At 37.2% G+C, this 17,161-nt stretch overlaps 1 protein-coding gene across 1 annotated transcript in view; it reads left to right on the top strand.

Moving 5' to 3' along the window:
- The window catches only part of NAALADL2 (N-acetylated alpha-linked acidic dipeptidase like 2), a 214,179-nt gene that overhangs the window by 84,382 nt on the left and 112,636 nt on the right, over window positions 1-17,161 (top strand). The window contains exon 5 of the mRNA XM_066556250.1: window positions 637-787. Within this exon, the coding sequence (XP_066412347.1) occupies window positions 637-787 (151 nt within the window). The remainder of the gene's footprint in view (window positions 1-636; window positions 788-17,161) is intronic.

Below are 17,161 nucleotides of genomic sequence, written 5' to 3'. Positions count from 1 at the left end.
CCAGTCAGAAAAGCTGCTGCAGCTTAGGGTACTTGGATGCTTTTGTCCTTGACTTTGGGGAAGTTTGCTTGATATTCTGGCCCAGATCTGTGGATATTTGGAAACTAATTTCCAGTTCCAACTCAAACTTTGATGTTCTAATGAGACAAAATAAAAGCTATTTGTCTGACAGGAGGCAGATCCAAACATTTGAGTAAGATAGACTGGAGTTTTAAATTTAATTTTATTTTTTTAATATTCTGTAAACTTCTGTTTTCTCTCTTAACTGAAGAGTAGCTGTGTTCAGAAATCCTGATGCCTCTGTAGGCAAACATTCAGTGTGTGCTGTGTCCTTGAAGAGGTAAACAGAGCAAGAAAATCTTACAGATAATAACATGGAAAATAGGGAAGGTCAACTCAAGATGTTTTAGTGACATTATTTTCAAAACTGAGGCAATTTCAGGGTGGTGTTTATATCATAGGTAAACCTGTTAAGGTGCTACAAGCACTTTGGCAGTGCAGCTTGGCACAGAGCAATCTGTGGTGAGAATGTGGTGCAAGAGAAAGCCTCTATCTCAGCAGTAATTAAAAGAAAAAAAAAGATGTTTTTTGACACTGTTGTTGTTAATGGTCGCCTGTGTTGCTTTGTTTCCTCAGCTTTCTCTGCTGGAAGATGCAGGGTTTGGTGGTGTTCTTGTTTACACGGATCCTTGTGACTTGCCAAAGACTGCAGACCTAGCTGACAAAGCTTTTATGGTCTCCTTGAACAGCGGGGGAGATCCATCCACACCTGGTTATGCCAGCATTGGTAAGTACTGGTCAGGGCTTAGTCACTGAATGTGCATTTTAATTCTCTGCAGATTGTAAAAATGGGAGTTGAAACACTAAACCAAATCTTGCTGGAAAGAGAGGCTCTGAGTAAGGAAATACTGTGTAATACAGCATGGCTTAAAGGATGGAATCCAGTCTCAAAAGTGCTTTAAATTCTTGGCACAAAGTCTGCACTCTGAATGGTTTATTGTGTTTTGTATTTGAGTATTCACACACCGGACCATTATTATTACCTGCCTCTTCTTATCCCATGAACAAAAGCCAGGTCTGTGAAGTACTGATCCAGTGCTTTCAGAGCATTTTTCACAGGATCTGTCCCCACTGAAAGAATTAGTCTCTTCATTCTGTCTTCCTCTTTCATAGTATCAGAAATTAAAATATTTGGTCAGTAGGTACAAGTGAAATGTAATTAGATATTTATATTTTTAAAGTATTAACAGAAAATAATGTTTATGGTATCTATATGCTACTATCACTTGAATAGGGTGTGTTCATTTAGCCTTGCCCAGATAGACTTGGTTATTAATTATGCTTCTTTCTGAAAGGTGGGAAGTACAGAATTGATTTCAAGGAACAACATAGTCTCAAGGGACAACATCATCTTGTATAATTTTATGTGGGATGTTTTTGAAGCAATGTTTAACAATAAATAGAAGCAGCAGCATATTTGACTTGTATGTGCTGCTTGAATCTCCATTCTGGCTGTTCAGTGAGTGTGTGTTCTGCTTCTCTGCAGCTTTTTCAGCTTTACAGCCCTTTTTACTATCTAACTATTTGGAAATGTATTAAGCAGCAGTCTATGATTTTGTGACAAGGCTTCATCAAGAATATTTTGTCCGGTTACTGGCTCAGACATCTAAAGTTTGACTTGAATTGGCACTAAATCAACTGAGGCAACATGGAGATACGTCATGCCTAGAATGGCAGAAAATAGAAATATTTGCCTGGTTGTCAAAGAAGGGTGTTAGCTATTCACAGCATGAATGCCTTGACAGCTCAGTGGGAAAGAAATTGCACATTTTCTCAGTGTCTCAGTGTACCTGACCCAGTGTTCTTAAAAGTGCCCTGGGAGCTACAGAGGTAAATATAACACTCTTCAAGCTTTATTCTTGCTCATTTCATGGAGCTATTTGAAAAACAGTTTGTGGTGTCTCTGTCTGGCTGACTCCTTAATGTTTTATTTACCCTACATGAAAAGTAAAGCTAATTAAAACAGATACACCAACATGGAGATGCCACTTCAGTGTTTAAACCTTATGTGTTAGTTTTCTGTCAGTAAATGATCTCATCTGCAGTGTGCATTCCAGTCTCCAGTTTGGGAAAGAGAAGCTTAATTATATGGACAATGGTGTTACGAGTGCATTGTTGGTTTCTGGTAGAAGCCTTAGTGTGGCTTGTCTGTGGTTTGAAATCTCTGAGCAACACTCATAGGCAGGAGCAGGTTATCATGCTTAAGATCATTTATATTTTGATCATTGAATGCCATGATGAGCTGGAAAGAACTCAAAGGAATACTTGAGAAAACCCCTTTTTTTTATGGTTTTGTCACTGGAAGGTAGATCAGGTAGAAGTAATTCCTGTGTTTCTGATGATGATTTGGCTTCTCTGGAGACTGTGAATTGACTTGCATAGAGGTAGCTCATGCCTGGGACAGCCACAAATGCATCTGGAGTGCAGGCTTTTCCCTGGGGGATGCACTTGGATGTGCAGTGGTTAAACTACCTTGTGTGGGATAAAAGAGCCAGAGATCCCGGGCTGCCCCTTTCACTTTGATTCACAGAGTGTAATAAGCACTACAAGAGATTTTATTGGAAGCTCCTGCCTAAGTTATTGGCATATCTTTGACACCATCTGCACTTCACACTTTGCCAGAGGAACTGTTACTATCACAAGCTCGAGGCTGCTCCTACCAGCATTCTCCCTTTTACTGGGAAATTCCTGGTAGGATGAGTGATCCAAAGCTAGTCTTGTACTTGGTGAATAAAAGGTAGGAAACTTGGATTTTCGTGCTGCTGCCTTTGTTTCTCCTGTTCTTTTAGTCTGAAAACAAATTTCTCAGTGGTATCAGAGTATTGGAATGCTGCAGTATTTTCCTAGAAAAAAAAAGTCTTCAGGAAATGGTATAATTTACAGATCTTTTCTCAAAGTTGACAACATTTTAAAATGGGATTTATGTAATAGTTCTGAGAGAATTTTGGAGTTCTCATGAGGTTTCAGCTCACATTTTCTGTTTCATGAAGATTAAATGCTGCAGTTCTGCATATGAATCATCTTGAATGTATAGAAATAGCTTGAGGATGGGTTTGAGATGCCAACTACCTACGAGCAGAATGATTTTATTGATCTCTGTTTAACAAAGGGGAAAGTGTAATGATGAGAAAGGGAAGTGAACAGCACTTACTTGAAAGTTTCTGCAGCTCTGTTTCATAATTTAATTCTTCTGTTCTTGAGACTCTTCCAATCCTAAGTCCTATCAGTCCTGAAACAATCATAGAATCCTTTGTGAGCATCATTTCTCTTTGTGATTCTGACTGCTAAAGACAAGTGTCCTTCATTTTAAAAAATCTTTCTTCTGTGTTCCTGTTTTTGAAATGAAATAGATCCAGGGGGTGGAACTCAAAGAAGCAATCATGCAGGATTAAGAAACTTGCTGAGGAAATAAGAGACTTGTGTAGCAAAAAATGTCTTGAAAATAAAGTTTAGAAGAATGCTGTAAAACTTGAGTGCTTTCCCCATCTAGTTTTCTTTTTCCATTTTGACTTTTTAACTGCTGCACTTCCTTTCACCCACTTCGTATGACAGACACATATTAGATTTCTCCATTGCTAGACTTCAGAGCTGTTTCAAATCAAATTTGTTTCCACACAGGAAATGGCTCAGTAAACAAAAATATGGATAGAATCTGTTTGTCAATTCTACTATGTAAATAGAAAAGTGGCATTGTGATAAGCTCTAAGAACCCTGCCCGTGAGATAGGGTGCCTCATAATGGAATCCCTATCTGTGCAGAGGGGGAATAGAAATTATTTCATGAAGAGTTCAGATGGTATCGTAGAAAAGACTGTGAGCTTTTAAATGCTGAAATATAACAGCTGTAAAATACAATCTTGTGGTATCAGCTAGAGTTTGAAGTGTAATGTTGTTTTAGGGAATTGTTATGCAGAGGTTATGACAGTAAGAAAAAAGGGGTGTGTTTGGAAGTCATGCATGATTCAGGTTATGGTTAACAGCTGGTCATGTGAGCCATATCACAGGAATTCGGGTGAAAAAATCAGTGACATGGGAAATGTGACACTGGAAATCCCTGGAATTGTGAATAGTGCACATCATTCAGACAGAAGAATTGACATGAGCATTCCTCCAACACTGCTAATAGGATTTGATCTCAGAGGCAGGGACAAGGAAGGCAAGGAATTGTTAAGGATTTGATCCACTGCAGGCCACAGCTGAGGCCATCAGCAAAGTCAGTGATGCCTCTGGAAATGTGTTTAAGAAGGGACAAGGTAGGGGAGTGCAACTGAGCCTGGAAAAGGGCAGGGTCACAGTGCTGTTCTAATCTTCTTGGGTTGGTTTCTCACTATCACAATCTGTTTCACCTGGCAGTTGCTGACACTGTTTTGCCCATGGTGGTAATTGATAAGTGATCTCTCTGTCTTTACCCTGATCAGTGATCTTTTCCATCTTACCCTGTGGAATGGGGATGATGAGAGCATGGCTGGGTAGGGTCTGGAACCTGGCCAAGGTTTACCCACCACACTGAGTTCAACAAAATTTAAACCCCCAATATGCATCATAAAAAGCCTGTGGCATTTACCTCTTTAGAAATGTGCCATTCTTTAATTAAGCTTAGCCAGTTCTCCTACAGCAACCACAGGGAACTGCTGCCACTGTTTGGAGTGTGGGTAAGTGGTGCTTGCTGGCATGGAAGTGTGTCCCTGTTCATTTTTTAGTCAGCTCTGTGATTCTGTAGGTTTGGTGTGCCCTGCCTGATACCTGAGTTTGTCCTTTCTGTCCTTCACTTCATTATATTTTACTCCTCTGAAGCCAGCAGCTGAGCAGAAGTAAGCTGGAAAATAGAACATTGTGTAATGGTTTTAACCATGCATATGCAGCATATATTCTAAAATGGTTTGTTATAAATCATCATGACTTTTTACAAGATGTCCTCAGCCCTGGTTTGTCTGTTCTTTTTGAAAACAAAACACAGTCACAATAATATATTTTCTGTGCTTGCCTCTGCAGCTGTGGAAATGATTCTGGGAATATTTTTTTTTCTTTTTCAAAATTTGTGTTTGCTTTCTGCTAACAGCATTGGATAAATGAAATACAAAGATCATTTGTTGTAACATGACTGTCTACAGTCAGGCTTCTGTGCACTGTGCTTTGGTTTTCCTTGAGGACAGACTGAAGCTAAGGAGAAAGAAAAGCTACAGTTTGATGTTACAATTCAGGTGTGTGTGTATATGTTTACAGGTACTCTTGATCATTTTATTTTGTACTTACTACATAATTTCAGTGGTTGCCATAAAATTGCAGAGTTTATCAGACCAGCTACACTGCTTCATTGGATATACTATGTTATTTTCTGTATGAACAAAAATCAGTGCTAATGCAATAGAGAGGTAAGTCTTTGGAAAATACTGGCCTTTGAACAGTGAATACTGTAGTAACAACAGGTAATAATTTCAGGAGATTTTCAATAATATCTGCAGCACTAGTGGTTCAAGAGGTGTCTAAATCCATGATCTGCCTCTTGAGATTTTTCAGGATATAATAAAGCAAGTAAGCTTCTATGTAAGTATCAAATTACATGCTCTGAGATTTTTGGAATTGTGGGTTTTAGTTTTTAGTTTTTCCTTCTGCCTGGCTTTCAGTTAGGTTTGCATGTATTTAAAACTGAGAGAATTAGTTGGACATCGAGATTTTTTAGGCTCACAGGTTTGAGTGTGTGGACCTCTGTGTTGCATATCAGATATCACTTTATCTTCTACTAAGCTGCCAATATTTTTTTCTTGGAAACAAATTTGAGTTGAAAACATTATGATTTTATTAATTAGAGTATTAGAAGAAGAGAGGAGAAATCACTGGCAATGATACTGGAATAGCTTGCTAGCACTGTTTTTATCATTTGACTTTTGCAAATGCTGTCATGAAACATATGGTCAAAACTTTCCTCAGTTTCAAGCAGAAAGTTATTAAAAATTTTGAATTTATAAGAGAAATGGAATGTACAAGTGATGAAGACCAGATTATTTGAAAACAACAAATCAGCACTTCCTATGCTGCAAAATTAGCTCAGTGGAAAACATAATGACTAAATTCTCCCTGATGCCTTATAAGTTGCAGAGGACTTCTCAATGTTTTCAACATTTCAGACTGTTTCAAACTACTACTAAACAGCTGTGACTCACTACAGAATGTTTTCCAGTGAAGCTGCTTTTTCTCTCATCCAGCAAAAAATAACATATTAAATGGAGTCCAGATTAGACTTTTGAAGCTACCCAACTCACAAGTGAATTTGGAATATTTGAACCTTTTGTGCAGTCATGATTGCAATGAATTCTGCCATCGCTTTACTGACATACTTCAACCCAGCATAATTTGTGCAAGTGAGCTGATTTATTCTGTGCTCACAAAACAGCAAACATCACTGCATGGCAGTGCACCCAGCTGGTGTCTTGGACCTGCTCCTGCAGAGTCTGGTTGAAATCAGTTGTCTTCGCAAAAATTTGGGATGGGAGGCTCCTTTTTATGGACCACGTGCTCTGTGGCCACTTCTTTGCTACTTGACACCCTTCTCTGGCATTGCTGTGTTTTTTCCTGGTTTTGTAGGCTCCAAAACTCTGATTGTAGTACTATAGTAGAATAACCTCAATGTGCTATGCCTGTCTTTCCTGTGTTTCTAATAGTTGAGTCTGATTATCATCTTCTTCCATTGCAGGTGACATATTATACATTCTAAAAAAAATTGTATTAGTCAGAATTTAAGATTCCCTCCAAATAAGACTGTTAAGACAGTGCAGATTTAAAACTGGCTGTTAACTTTTCAATGAAAGTTTAAGTTAAATTAAAACAAATGCTGGGTGGCAAAATGTGCATTTAGTGGTTTATTAGGTGTAATTTAGTTTTGTACACAGAAAGGAGATTTTAAAAAGACATTATTCTATTTTTAAAATGTTTTAAAAAAACTGAATTTTTCTATGTCAAAGTTGATAAAAATATAAGGAAGAGGTAAAAGTTATGTGGTCAAACTATTTGACCATTTTGGACCCGACTCTCTGTAAGTTGTTCCTTTTTCTAATTGATTTTGTATGTACAAAGCAAGTTTTTGAAGAAGACTGTGTCTTATTCAAGCATGCTGCTAAGAAGACGTGTCAGTGAAAAAGACAGGCATTTCTGGTAGATTATTATCTATACATAATTATTAATGGTGCTGTAATTGCCAGAAACACAACTGTCTCTAAGTGCAGACTCTGGTCAGATTCAACATTAATTCTGTCCCAAAGGGAAAAATGTCAGAACCAGAACAGATACTCCTCACAGAAAGATTAAGCAGATTTATATATATATATATATATATATATATATATATATATATATATATATCTCATACATTTGTAGGTGTCTGTATAGCCATGGTATTTTGGTATTTTATCCTCCCTCCTGTGCAGAAGTTGGGATCCCACAGTGTAACTCTTACATGTTGCAGCCAGCACCTGCAAGTACACCTGCTCAGTAGCAAGAGCACCATAAAGTCAGCTGCCTGATTGTTTAAGCAATTAAAGATATAATTGCTTTTATAATTGAATTTTTTTCCTAGTGCTGTTTGAATACTGAAATCCAGACTAAACCAAACCATCTTTAACACAACTTGATCTCTGTTCCAGCCCACTGCTTTTCCATAACCAGCAGCTGCATAAAAAAGATAATAGCACCTCTTCCTACTTTCAGACAGGTAGGAACTCCCCCAAAAGAAAACCTAATCATCTTGAAATGGAGATGTGGAAAATATTCCATTGTTGCATAAATGGGTACTATCATGTTATATAGTATTCATCTGCAGAGCTCTGAAAGACATGAGTAATTCACTGCAGTTTGGGTTTGGCCAATTTTCCAAAGCATTTTGCTTGCACTTTTCAAAGATAGTTCTGTTGGTGGTTTTTGTTTTGTTTTTTTGGGTTTTTTTTTTTTTTTTGGGGGGGTTTTGGTTTTTTTGGTTTTTTAGACTTGCAGAGTTTTCCTTTTAGAGAGAGAAAAATGCTCTGCCCAGGTGAACTGGTGTGGAAAGGAAAGAGGAAGGGGTTGATTTCAGTGACAGTGTTCTCCAGGGTGTGGTGGATCATGGAGTGCCTGGGATATCCCTGATCCTGGTATCAGTCAAGGGGTTACAGGAGAAATGATTTTGATAAACCTATGAAACTTTGAGAACTGTTTCAGTTTCAATTAAGAGAAGCATTTGCACAAATTGTAACTTCCAATACTTCTTATATAGTGATTTTACATGGCTGACAGGTGGGTCTATTGAGTTAATGAAACAAAAAAAAAGAATGAAGCCCCTTGGGTTATTTAAAACCTCGTTGATGTCATAGATCTTTTAGAATAATAATATAATGATTTGCATATTTATTTAAAATATTGTGCTATAGGGACCACCCTTTACAAAATATATAATGAACAAATTAGGCAGCTTGTGCTGCCTAACTTGGAGGGAATTTTTTCTTCTTTTAGCAGATGTCAGCTGAAGCTGACACGTGGTGACAGTCTATTCCTCTCTGGTGTAATGCTCATAACAAAGTGACTAAAATTAGAATAGCTGGCTTACTCATGTTTTAAAATGCCGAGGTTTGTTGGGGTTTTTTTCTTGATTTCCAAGCATCAGTGGTCTTTCAGCTAGTTCACTTAGTGATTTCTGCCAAGCCTAGTTTAATCCATGACTGCAAGGGATTTTCAGCACTATTTTGCATACTCTGGGAGAACTGAACCACACATTGCCGAGCCTTTTGCAGTTACAATGTGGGCAGTAGTAATTTTTGTATGGTAATTTTTGTATATAATCCATTCTCCTTACTGTAGTAGTAAATTAGGTGTAAAGGTGAAGTAAAACTAAGAATTAATTCCCTTATTCTGCTCCCTCCCAAAACTGCTGCAATAGATATGACTTTGAGTTTTGCTGGTAAGAGGCAAAATATTTCTCTGGGCCAGTAGTGGAACGTGCTGCTCACTGAAAAATGAGATACAAAGCCTGCCATGGACTTTCTTGGGGAATGTTTCTAAAGATCCCCTGAAATGGAATCCAGGCTTTGCAAAGATGGCATGAGTGGAAAATGTCTTGAGTTAACATCAGGTGACTCCTGCAAGGAGAGTTGTATAAATGTTATCTGGGCCATTTCATTCAAGTGTCTTGGGTTGTTTTTTTTTTTTTTTTGGTTTTTTTTGGGGTTTTTTTGTTTGTTTTGTTTTTTTGTTTTGTTTTGTTGTTGTTGTTTTTTTTTGTTGTTGTTTTTTAATGGTTGGAGTGGATGGTGTGAAATTCAATAGTACCAAAAAATGTAGGTACTAAATAGCTATCTCTGTGTTTGATTACTTTTACTTTGGAGTCATCTTAGGTCATTAGATGCTCTTACCACTTTTTTATATTAGTATTCTGGTTTTGAAGTGAAAGCATTACTTTCTGAGCATCAAGATACTGGAGGAAGTTTCCTGCCTCAAAGAGCAGCTTGGGTGCTGCCTCATACAGCAATAAAAAAATTGAATAAATTCCAAAGCAGAACACAAATGAGGAAGACATGCATGGAGTTTAAGTAGGTGTCATAACTGCTGGGCATCACTCATGCTTTTTATGTAATTTTTGGTTTTTAATACAACACACCAAAGCCTGGTGAAGAGCTGTGCTGAAAGGACTTAGGCAGGAGCAGTAGTCTGGTCAACAATGTTTTCCAGAAGTTACAGCTTCAGTTTTATTTTTTGAGTTTCTGGCAATTTCATCTTAAACAAAATACATCTGTGTTTCTAGAGTCTGGGTTTATCCTCTGATTTACCCAAAGGACCTGTAATTGTGAACTCTGAAGCCCTAATTTAGGAATCAGATAAGACTTAGGTGCATTTCTCATTTGCTTTGTAAGATGAAAAGTTGAATTGCAAATCTTGTAATAGATTTACAAATCCTAAGGCATATGTAGAAATACTGCAAGAGGCTTAGAAATTGTAACATAAATCTTCATAAAGTAATTTTTAGCTACACAAATCTATACTCATTTCTAAGTTAAAATCTCTGTGATCCTGGCAGAGATCATTCTTGAATTTTAATGTATTTCCTGGTTTTGGGTCAGGTTCTTTCTGCTTTGTTTCTACAGGACTTTTGTTTATTAAAATACTTTGTCTCAATTGCTCCTTCAACTTCATGGAATAAAAAAACTTTAGACAGGAGTTTCCATTCATAGAAGCTGCTACAAAAACTGTTCCCTGATGGTTCCTGTACAGCAGAAAAGGACAACTGAAACTTGTAGGAAAGTGCTGTGGTTTTGTAGGGTGTTCCTCTCCTGGCATGCACATCTCACCATGGGTCAGCTTGTGAACAGAAATCTTCATGTCTTGCCTTGCCTTAAGATGAACAAAATCCCCTCTTTCATTTTCCATTGTTATTTTCTTGTTGAATATTTGGGTACTGTGAACACCAGAATTACTGTTGGGTGGGCAGACCCTGGAGCAGATTGCACAGGCAGTTTCTTTCCCAGAGAAGATTCCCAAAAAGCTGCTCCTGAGCTGCCTCATCTGACCCTGCTTTGAGCAGGTTGGGCTGGGAGCTCTCCAGAGTCCTCTCCAGCCTGAGCTGTGATTCTGTATCAGGGAACACAGATTTTGAATACATTCAGACTGACAGATGTTATTTTTGCTGACACAGGTATTAGGATGAAGTCACAGTGTAAGTGAGCTCTGAATGGCCTAAAAGAACCTGGGAACTGTGACACAAAGTCAGAAACCCCAGAGCTGTTGCACCTTAAAATGTTCTCCCTTAGAGCCCAGCTGGTCAGTGCACACTGTGTGCAGCACCATGGGAAAGGTGTCTGTGGGACTGGAAGGGATGCAAATTACTGGACTAAATACAAGAAGCACAGCCTGAACTGCACAGTTTTCTCCAAAGCTAAATTCTGACCCAAAATATTAATCAACAGAATGAGATGTTCATTTTAACTAAAAGTCAGCTACATTTTTCTTTTCTCTTTTATTTTGGATCAACTATTTTATTGTATTATTTGAATCAACTGTTATCATCAGCTATGCTGTATGATTAATTTCCTGATCTTCACTCTTGATCCATAGTTCCAGGACTTGAGTCTTTGTGAGGATAAAGAAGGAGATGCTTTGTGTGTTGGTGGTATGCAGCCATTTAAATTAAAATAGGGGATACCTTCTGTGACACCTGTTGTAATTGGCAGTGGAAGAAGTGACTGATTTCACCTGATTTAACATGTCCATCTAATGCAATTACAACAATGGCAAGTATTCATTTGTGTGCCAATCTAAAGGATAAAAATAGCAGTAATTGTCAGAATGGGAAGAAGCAATGAATGTTTTGTGTACTTTAACTTTAAAGAGAGAATTGGATGGATGAAATGTGGGTGCTTTTGTTGTTACAGCCTGTACATTGCAGGCATTAAAGAAGATTTTTCACACAGTGCTGTGCAATGAGGAAGATGACAGGATCAAATCTCATTTTAGGGTTTTCATTAAGTGGTTCCTGAGAAATGTGAGAAATACATTAGTCAGTTCTCTGACACACTCTGCAACTCTTAATGATATTGGTTTTTCCCCTTACTTTAAGGAATGGTCTTGAGAGTTCATAAGGAGTTTTTGAGAGTGCTGAAGGAGGCACAGCATCATCTGTTCAGATTCATCACTTGGGTTTTCTGAGATATGGGATTGCTTGTGTATCAATATATATCATTGTGCATGTCAGGATCTGCAGATACACAGAAGTTTACAGCTGCTTTCCTTAAACTGGATCTGATAGTCCAGCAAAGCTGAGCTATTATAGCTGAGGTAATGCACTGATATCCCAGTATTTGGGTGTGATAAGAAGGCAGGTATCCTCATATTAATTGGGTTTTACTTGCTGAACATGACTTTGCAATACCCAGATTCCCTGTCTTCCAGCTGGACTCCAGTCACCTACTGCTTGTTCACTGAAGAATTAAATTGTTGGAATTACTGTTTTTTAGTCTCTTAAAAAAACTTCTAAAGGCTAATGGATAACCTGCATAGCAAATTGATGTGCATTTTATATATAGTTTATCTAGGAAGCTTTGCAAGTAAAGAAAAATCATATTTTGGACATTTATTGACTTTTTCATGTAATTTTTCTGACCAGTTTAATGCTTAATTATTGGTTGTTACATGTTTAAAGAACAAATGTTGATATTTAGAATTCCTGAGCAGAAGAGATATTACTGCTCCTGTTTTCTGAGTTGTGCAGGGAAATGCACAGAGCTAAAATCCCAACTGTAAAGTTGTTTGAAGAGACACACACTGAATTCTGGGTTTATTCATTTTACCCACTGAAATATTCTGCTTTTCTTTTGCACTCCCTTTGGTTTATTTGCTGTGTGAATGTAAAGACATTAGTGCATTTTAGTGGAAATTAGAATAATAAAGTTTTGTGTGATTAATTAAAACAAATTTTTAAAAATTATCTTAAAATATAGAGATTTTCCAAACCTGTTTAGACACAATCCTGAGTTGTGTACTTTGGGGAGACCCTGCTTGAGCAGGGAGGTTGGACTAGATGAGTTTGGGTGGATTTTTTCCAACCTCACCATTTCTGTCATTCTTTGAAGATAAATGAGTTCTAAGAAATGTCCTCATGACACAGATATCATTGCAAATTTATTCATTTTAGCTTACTAAAAATATTTATAGAGAAGTTTAATATTTTAGTAATTATTATAATAGAAATTGCCTCAAACTCAACCATGTTTTGTATCTGTCATTTGTGATGCTGAATTTAAACTCTTTTTGAAAGTCTTATCCTGCCAGAGGAAAAAAAAAAAAAAAGAAAAGAAAAGAATAAAGCAGAGGGAGTAAAAGAAATGAATGTTTAAATAAATCCCCATAAAACATCCAGATACAGACCTGAGGCACTGATGTGTCCTGGACTAGATTTTGATGTGAGCATGTTTCTGTTCCAAATATGAAAACATTGATTTCCCTTTAGCTAAAAGCTGATGGATTTTTTTCACATATCCAGTTTTAAATAAGGTAGAAGAAAGTCTTTGGCCTTAAATTTCAGGGATGAAAAGGATGGTTTATTTTTAGCCTCTACTGAACTGCATTAGTAGAATTTACCAAGCAATATTTGTTATGATTTAAGGCTTGAAGAAGCACTTTTGCAGCTGAATTACCTTCTTGTTCTAACTGTAATTGTACCCATACATTGTATTTCTGACTGGGTGTAGGTGCTAATTTGAGTACTGGAGCCTGTGGTGATTTGAGTGTGAGACCAATTAGAAGCACAAATGGGTAATTAGTGCTCCACTGTGTTTAGGCAGTGTGCAGCAATCTCACCTAGTTCTGTTTCAGGTTCTCCCTTCTGTCCTTTGTCTCAGATGCAGAAGTCACTTCTGGAGGGAGTGTACTGGAGGAAATACATATTGCAGCTTCTGATACTGCCTTCTGGTACTGCCTTCCCAATGCTGGTAGATAATGATGCCCCAGTTGTGGTGGAGTGCTTCTTAAAAAGTGCTGATGACTCTTCAGCCCATTGGTCTGATTGAGGCTGGTGGCTGAGCAGCATCTTCATGTGCAATTTGCAAAGGCTCAGCTTTATGCAGTAGATTGTCCTCAGCCAGAGACTGTGGATGTTCTAATTGCAGAGTCTGACTTGCTCATCCAGAAAAGAAGTTCAGTTCACAGGGCATCTCTGAACTTACTTGAGCTAAAGAGAGGAAGGAAATGCCTGACTCCTGTGGAAGGAAAGCCTCGGTTGTTTCAGAAATGTCAGGGCTGAGAATATCAGGCCAGTGACTTCTATGCCCCATTGATGGTGTGCTGTTCTTATGCTTCCATCAGTCATTTCCTTTGAATTATCATCTGGTGTCTTATTTTTGTGTTGATAAAGAAAACAATAATGTTCCCACTGTTAAATACTTGCTATAGATTACATCCTCCCCACCTTTTTTCAGTTCCTTTGTTACATTTTACCCATCTGCTGGAATTTTTAGTCTGGGGGCTTGCAATTGGAACAATAGTCCAGCTGAGACTTTGTGTGTTTGAATAACTGGGCTGTGAATGTACCTCATGCAGGGTATTCACACTGCTTATTCAGGATGAAAACTTATTTATGTGTATGTGAGGCTACAGCAGCCAGTTTTGCTTAGAAAACAGGTATTGTATTATTGGATACTTCTTTTATTTTCATTATTACTATTTAAAAGGTGTCCTTCAAAAACTTGTCCACATATTTTTGAGTTTGCTTAGATTTAATAAAAGAGTAGAGCTAGTGGATGTACTAGTGTACAGGATACAATTAATACTGGAAATCCTAGATAGTTACTGGAAAACTTGATAATTAATGAGTGCTTTTAAATGCATTTACACTTCAGTCATGACAATGACACATGTTACAGCATGTCAAGGACATGTGTTCTTCATATATTTGTACCAACATAGTATTGACAACTCGAGTTCTTTTCTTCCTCACTGTAATCTTTGCTGCCCTTTACTACTTTGCTTGAAAGAAAACAAATTGGCTCTTTCAAATCTCTACCCCTTCTATCCAGGGAGCTAAATCAAATGTTAATTTTATATTTTTAATTTTATTGCCTTCTGTTAAACTTTTTTTAAGGCAAGAATTCCTGCTTTAGAAGGGCTAAGGTGTTTACCAGAAGTCCTTTTAGTTGGTCTGATATGTTCAAGCCCTTATGTACTCATTGGAAAACTGGGGTGCATTTTATAAAAGCCTAAATACTGAAGAGAGAAGTCTTATGCTCCAAATTGACATGAGATTAAATGCTCCTTCTTCCAAATCATGGCTGAAAAAAACAACTGTGTTACATATAAAAAGTGTTGGAAAAGGTTATTGTCATATTTCATGAAAAATGAAAAGGTGTAACTTCTTAGTCAACAAAGATTAATTTATGGAGTAAAAAATTTTAGGAAGCACCTGCCATTTCTTTTTTAGGATAAAAATAATGGAGGGGTTCTTTGAACTGGAGACACAGGCTAAAGTTCTGGGCATTTTAAAGTTTTTAGGCCTTTACTGTTGACTTGAGAGTCAGAATTTTGTTGGAATTTTCCACCTCTGAATTGCTGCAAGGTCAAGTTAATAGAGATAAAAAATGTCACATCTGTGTAGCTGGTGCAACAGCATTTCAGAAAATGATTTGAAGTTGGGTGTTTGGGAATTAATTCAATTTGCCAATGCATGTCCACACATCCTTCTCCACTGTCATTACCTCTGCTTATATTATTTTCTCTATTACCATACAGGGCCTGTCTTCCCTTTGGATTAGATACTATTTTCTGTGAATATTTAGTAAAAAATCCCACTAAAATACAGAGGGAGCTCATTCTTTTCCCTTTGAATAAGTTGTTGATATATACACTGCAGCAGCTATATTTGATTTTTATTTTTTAGTCTAATGCTCAAACACTATTTTGTCTACAGCTGACTGGGTTTTGATGCACACATATTTCACCATTAGAAGTGTAAAATATTTTGCGCTCCATCCATCCATCCATCCATCCATCCATCCATCCATCCATCCATCCATCCATCCATCCATCCATCCATCCATCCATCATCTCTTGGTGGGGCCTGCAGTATTTGCTTCAGGAAGGGACAGTAATTTGTAAGACCTGGCTCATCTCCTTTGGCTCTCGTTAGCAGCCAAGCTGCTCTCTAAATTAGCCTCTCTCTGAGCAAGCAAAAGTCAGGCTGAACTTCTCCCTTCCTTATCCTGCTTTCTTGTTTGTGTTTAAAACTTCTTCCTGTGACCATTAGGAAGACATGAGGGAGAGCAGGGTCATTTTAGCCTGTCATTATGAACATTTTGCTGTTTATTGTCCTTTGCTTGGTATTGATTGCAGACTAAGCCCCACAGTTGTTTGAAAGACAATCTTCAGCTGGAAATAGGAGAATTCTCTGTGGAACTGGCCAGCTTTCCCTGCTATTCCTACTACTTTGATCTATATTTGCTTTTATATTCAATGACTATTATTCCTTTTTGTTAGAAATAATACTATTAATACTATCATATCCAAATACACATATTTATTATGAATGAAAGACATTTTTCTATAGTTAAATGTTTTTTTCTAATGCAAGAATAGTAATTCTTTTGTTAATCTCAGTGAAACTTGTATTTTACACTTGTGCAGAAAATCTCTCTCAGTTTCTTTTTGTAAATTGTATGTTTTTATTTAGATATGCTGAACTCAGATGTTGGGGGAAAGGGAATATTATAGCTGATAGTGGGTCTGTACTGGTGTAAGATAAACTCATTCCTTTGCTTTAGGAAGGAGCAGATGTAGAGATCCCCATCTCACATTTTGGGCAGTGTTTGTACACTTTGCCATGTTCCTGTTTAGCCATTGGAACTGGGTTTTATCTGCAAGCTATTTATTAAGAACCCTGCCTATTTATGATAAGGGTGTATATAGCTCTTGCCCACATAAGGAGCAGTGATGGTTTTAGTCTGTAATAATTTTGATGTACGAGAAACATTCCATATCTCCTAGGAGTTAAAAAATACCAGCAGCATTTGGTATTTTCTATTAATTAATAATTGTGTTAATTAATAAGTGCAGAGTGAATGCTTCAGTGTCTTCTGAGTGTGTGAATTTTAGAACATATTGTCTGATGAAGATCTTGAAAAAACACCAAATGATGTCTCTATTAACTTGTATTTCATTCAAGTCCTTTATATTTCAGTAACATTACTTTGGAAAAAAAACCCAGAAAACAGCAACTGTTTGGTAATTCATCCTAATAATGAGCACAGATAACATAGGAAAGTATTTTAGCATTGCACATTAGCACTTGATTGCTTGAAATGCTGCTTCAAAATCACACATAGATTTAGTGTGAGAGATACCAATATGTCCCTATGAACAGTACTGCAAAACAATTAACAACTCCAGCTTTACTCAGTGAAGCTGCCAATTGAAAGCAACCTGAAAAGAAGTTGGATTTTGGCAGTACCAAACATATTTATTGTTGTAATATAATTCACTGTAGTTAATGATTTTAAAAGTATAGTGGAGTTCTTGCCTGACAATCAACCACAGAGTAATTACATACACATGGAGCACCACATAAAGATATTTAACTCAAGGTTTTGAAATATGATTAGCAA

This window comes from Molothrus aeneus, chromosome 10 (genome assembly GCF_037042795.1).
Source record: "Molothrus aeneus isolate 106 chromosome 10, BPBGC_Maene_1.0, whole genome shotgun sequence".
Taxonomy (NCBI): domain Eukaryota; kingdom Metazoa; phylum Chordata; class Aves; order Passeriformes; family Icteridae; genus Molothrus; species Molothrus aeneus.
This window is presented reverse-complemented; position numbering and strand designations above follow the sequence as displayed.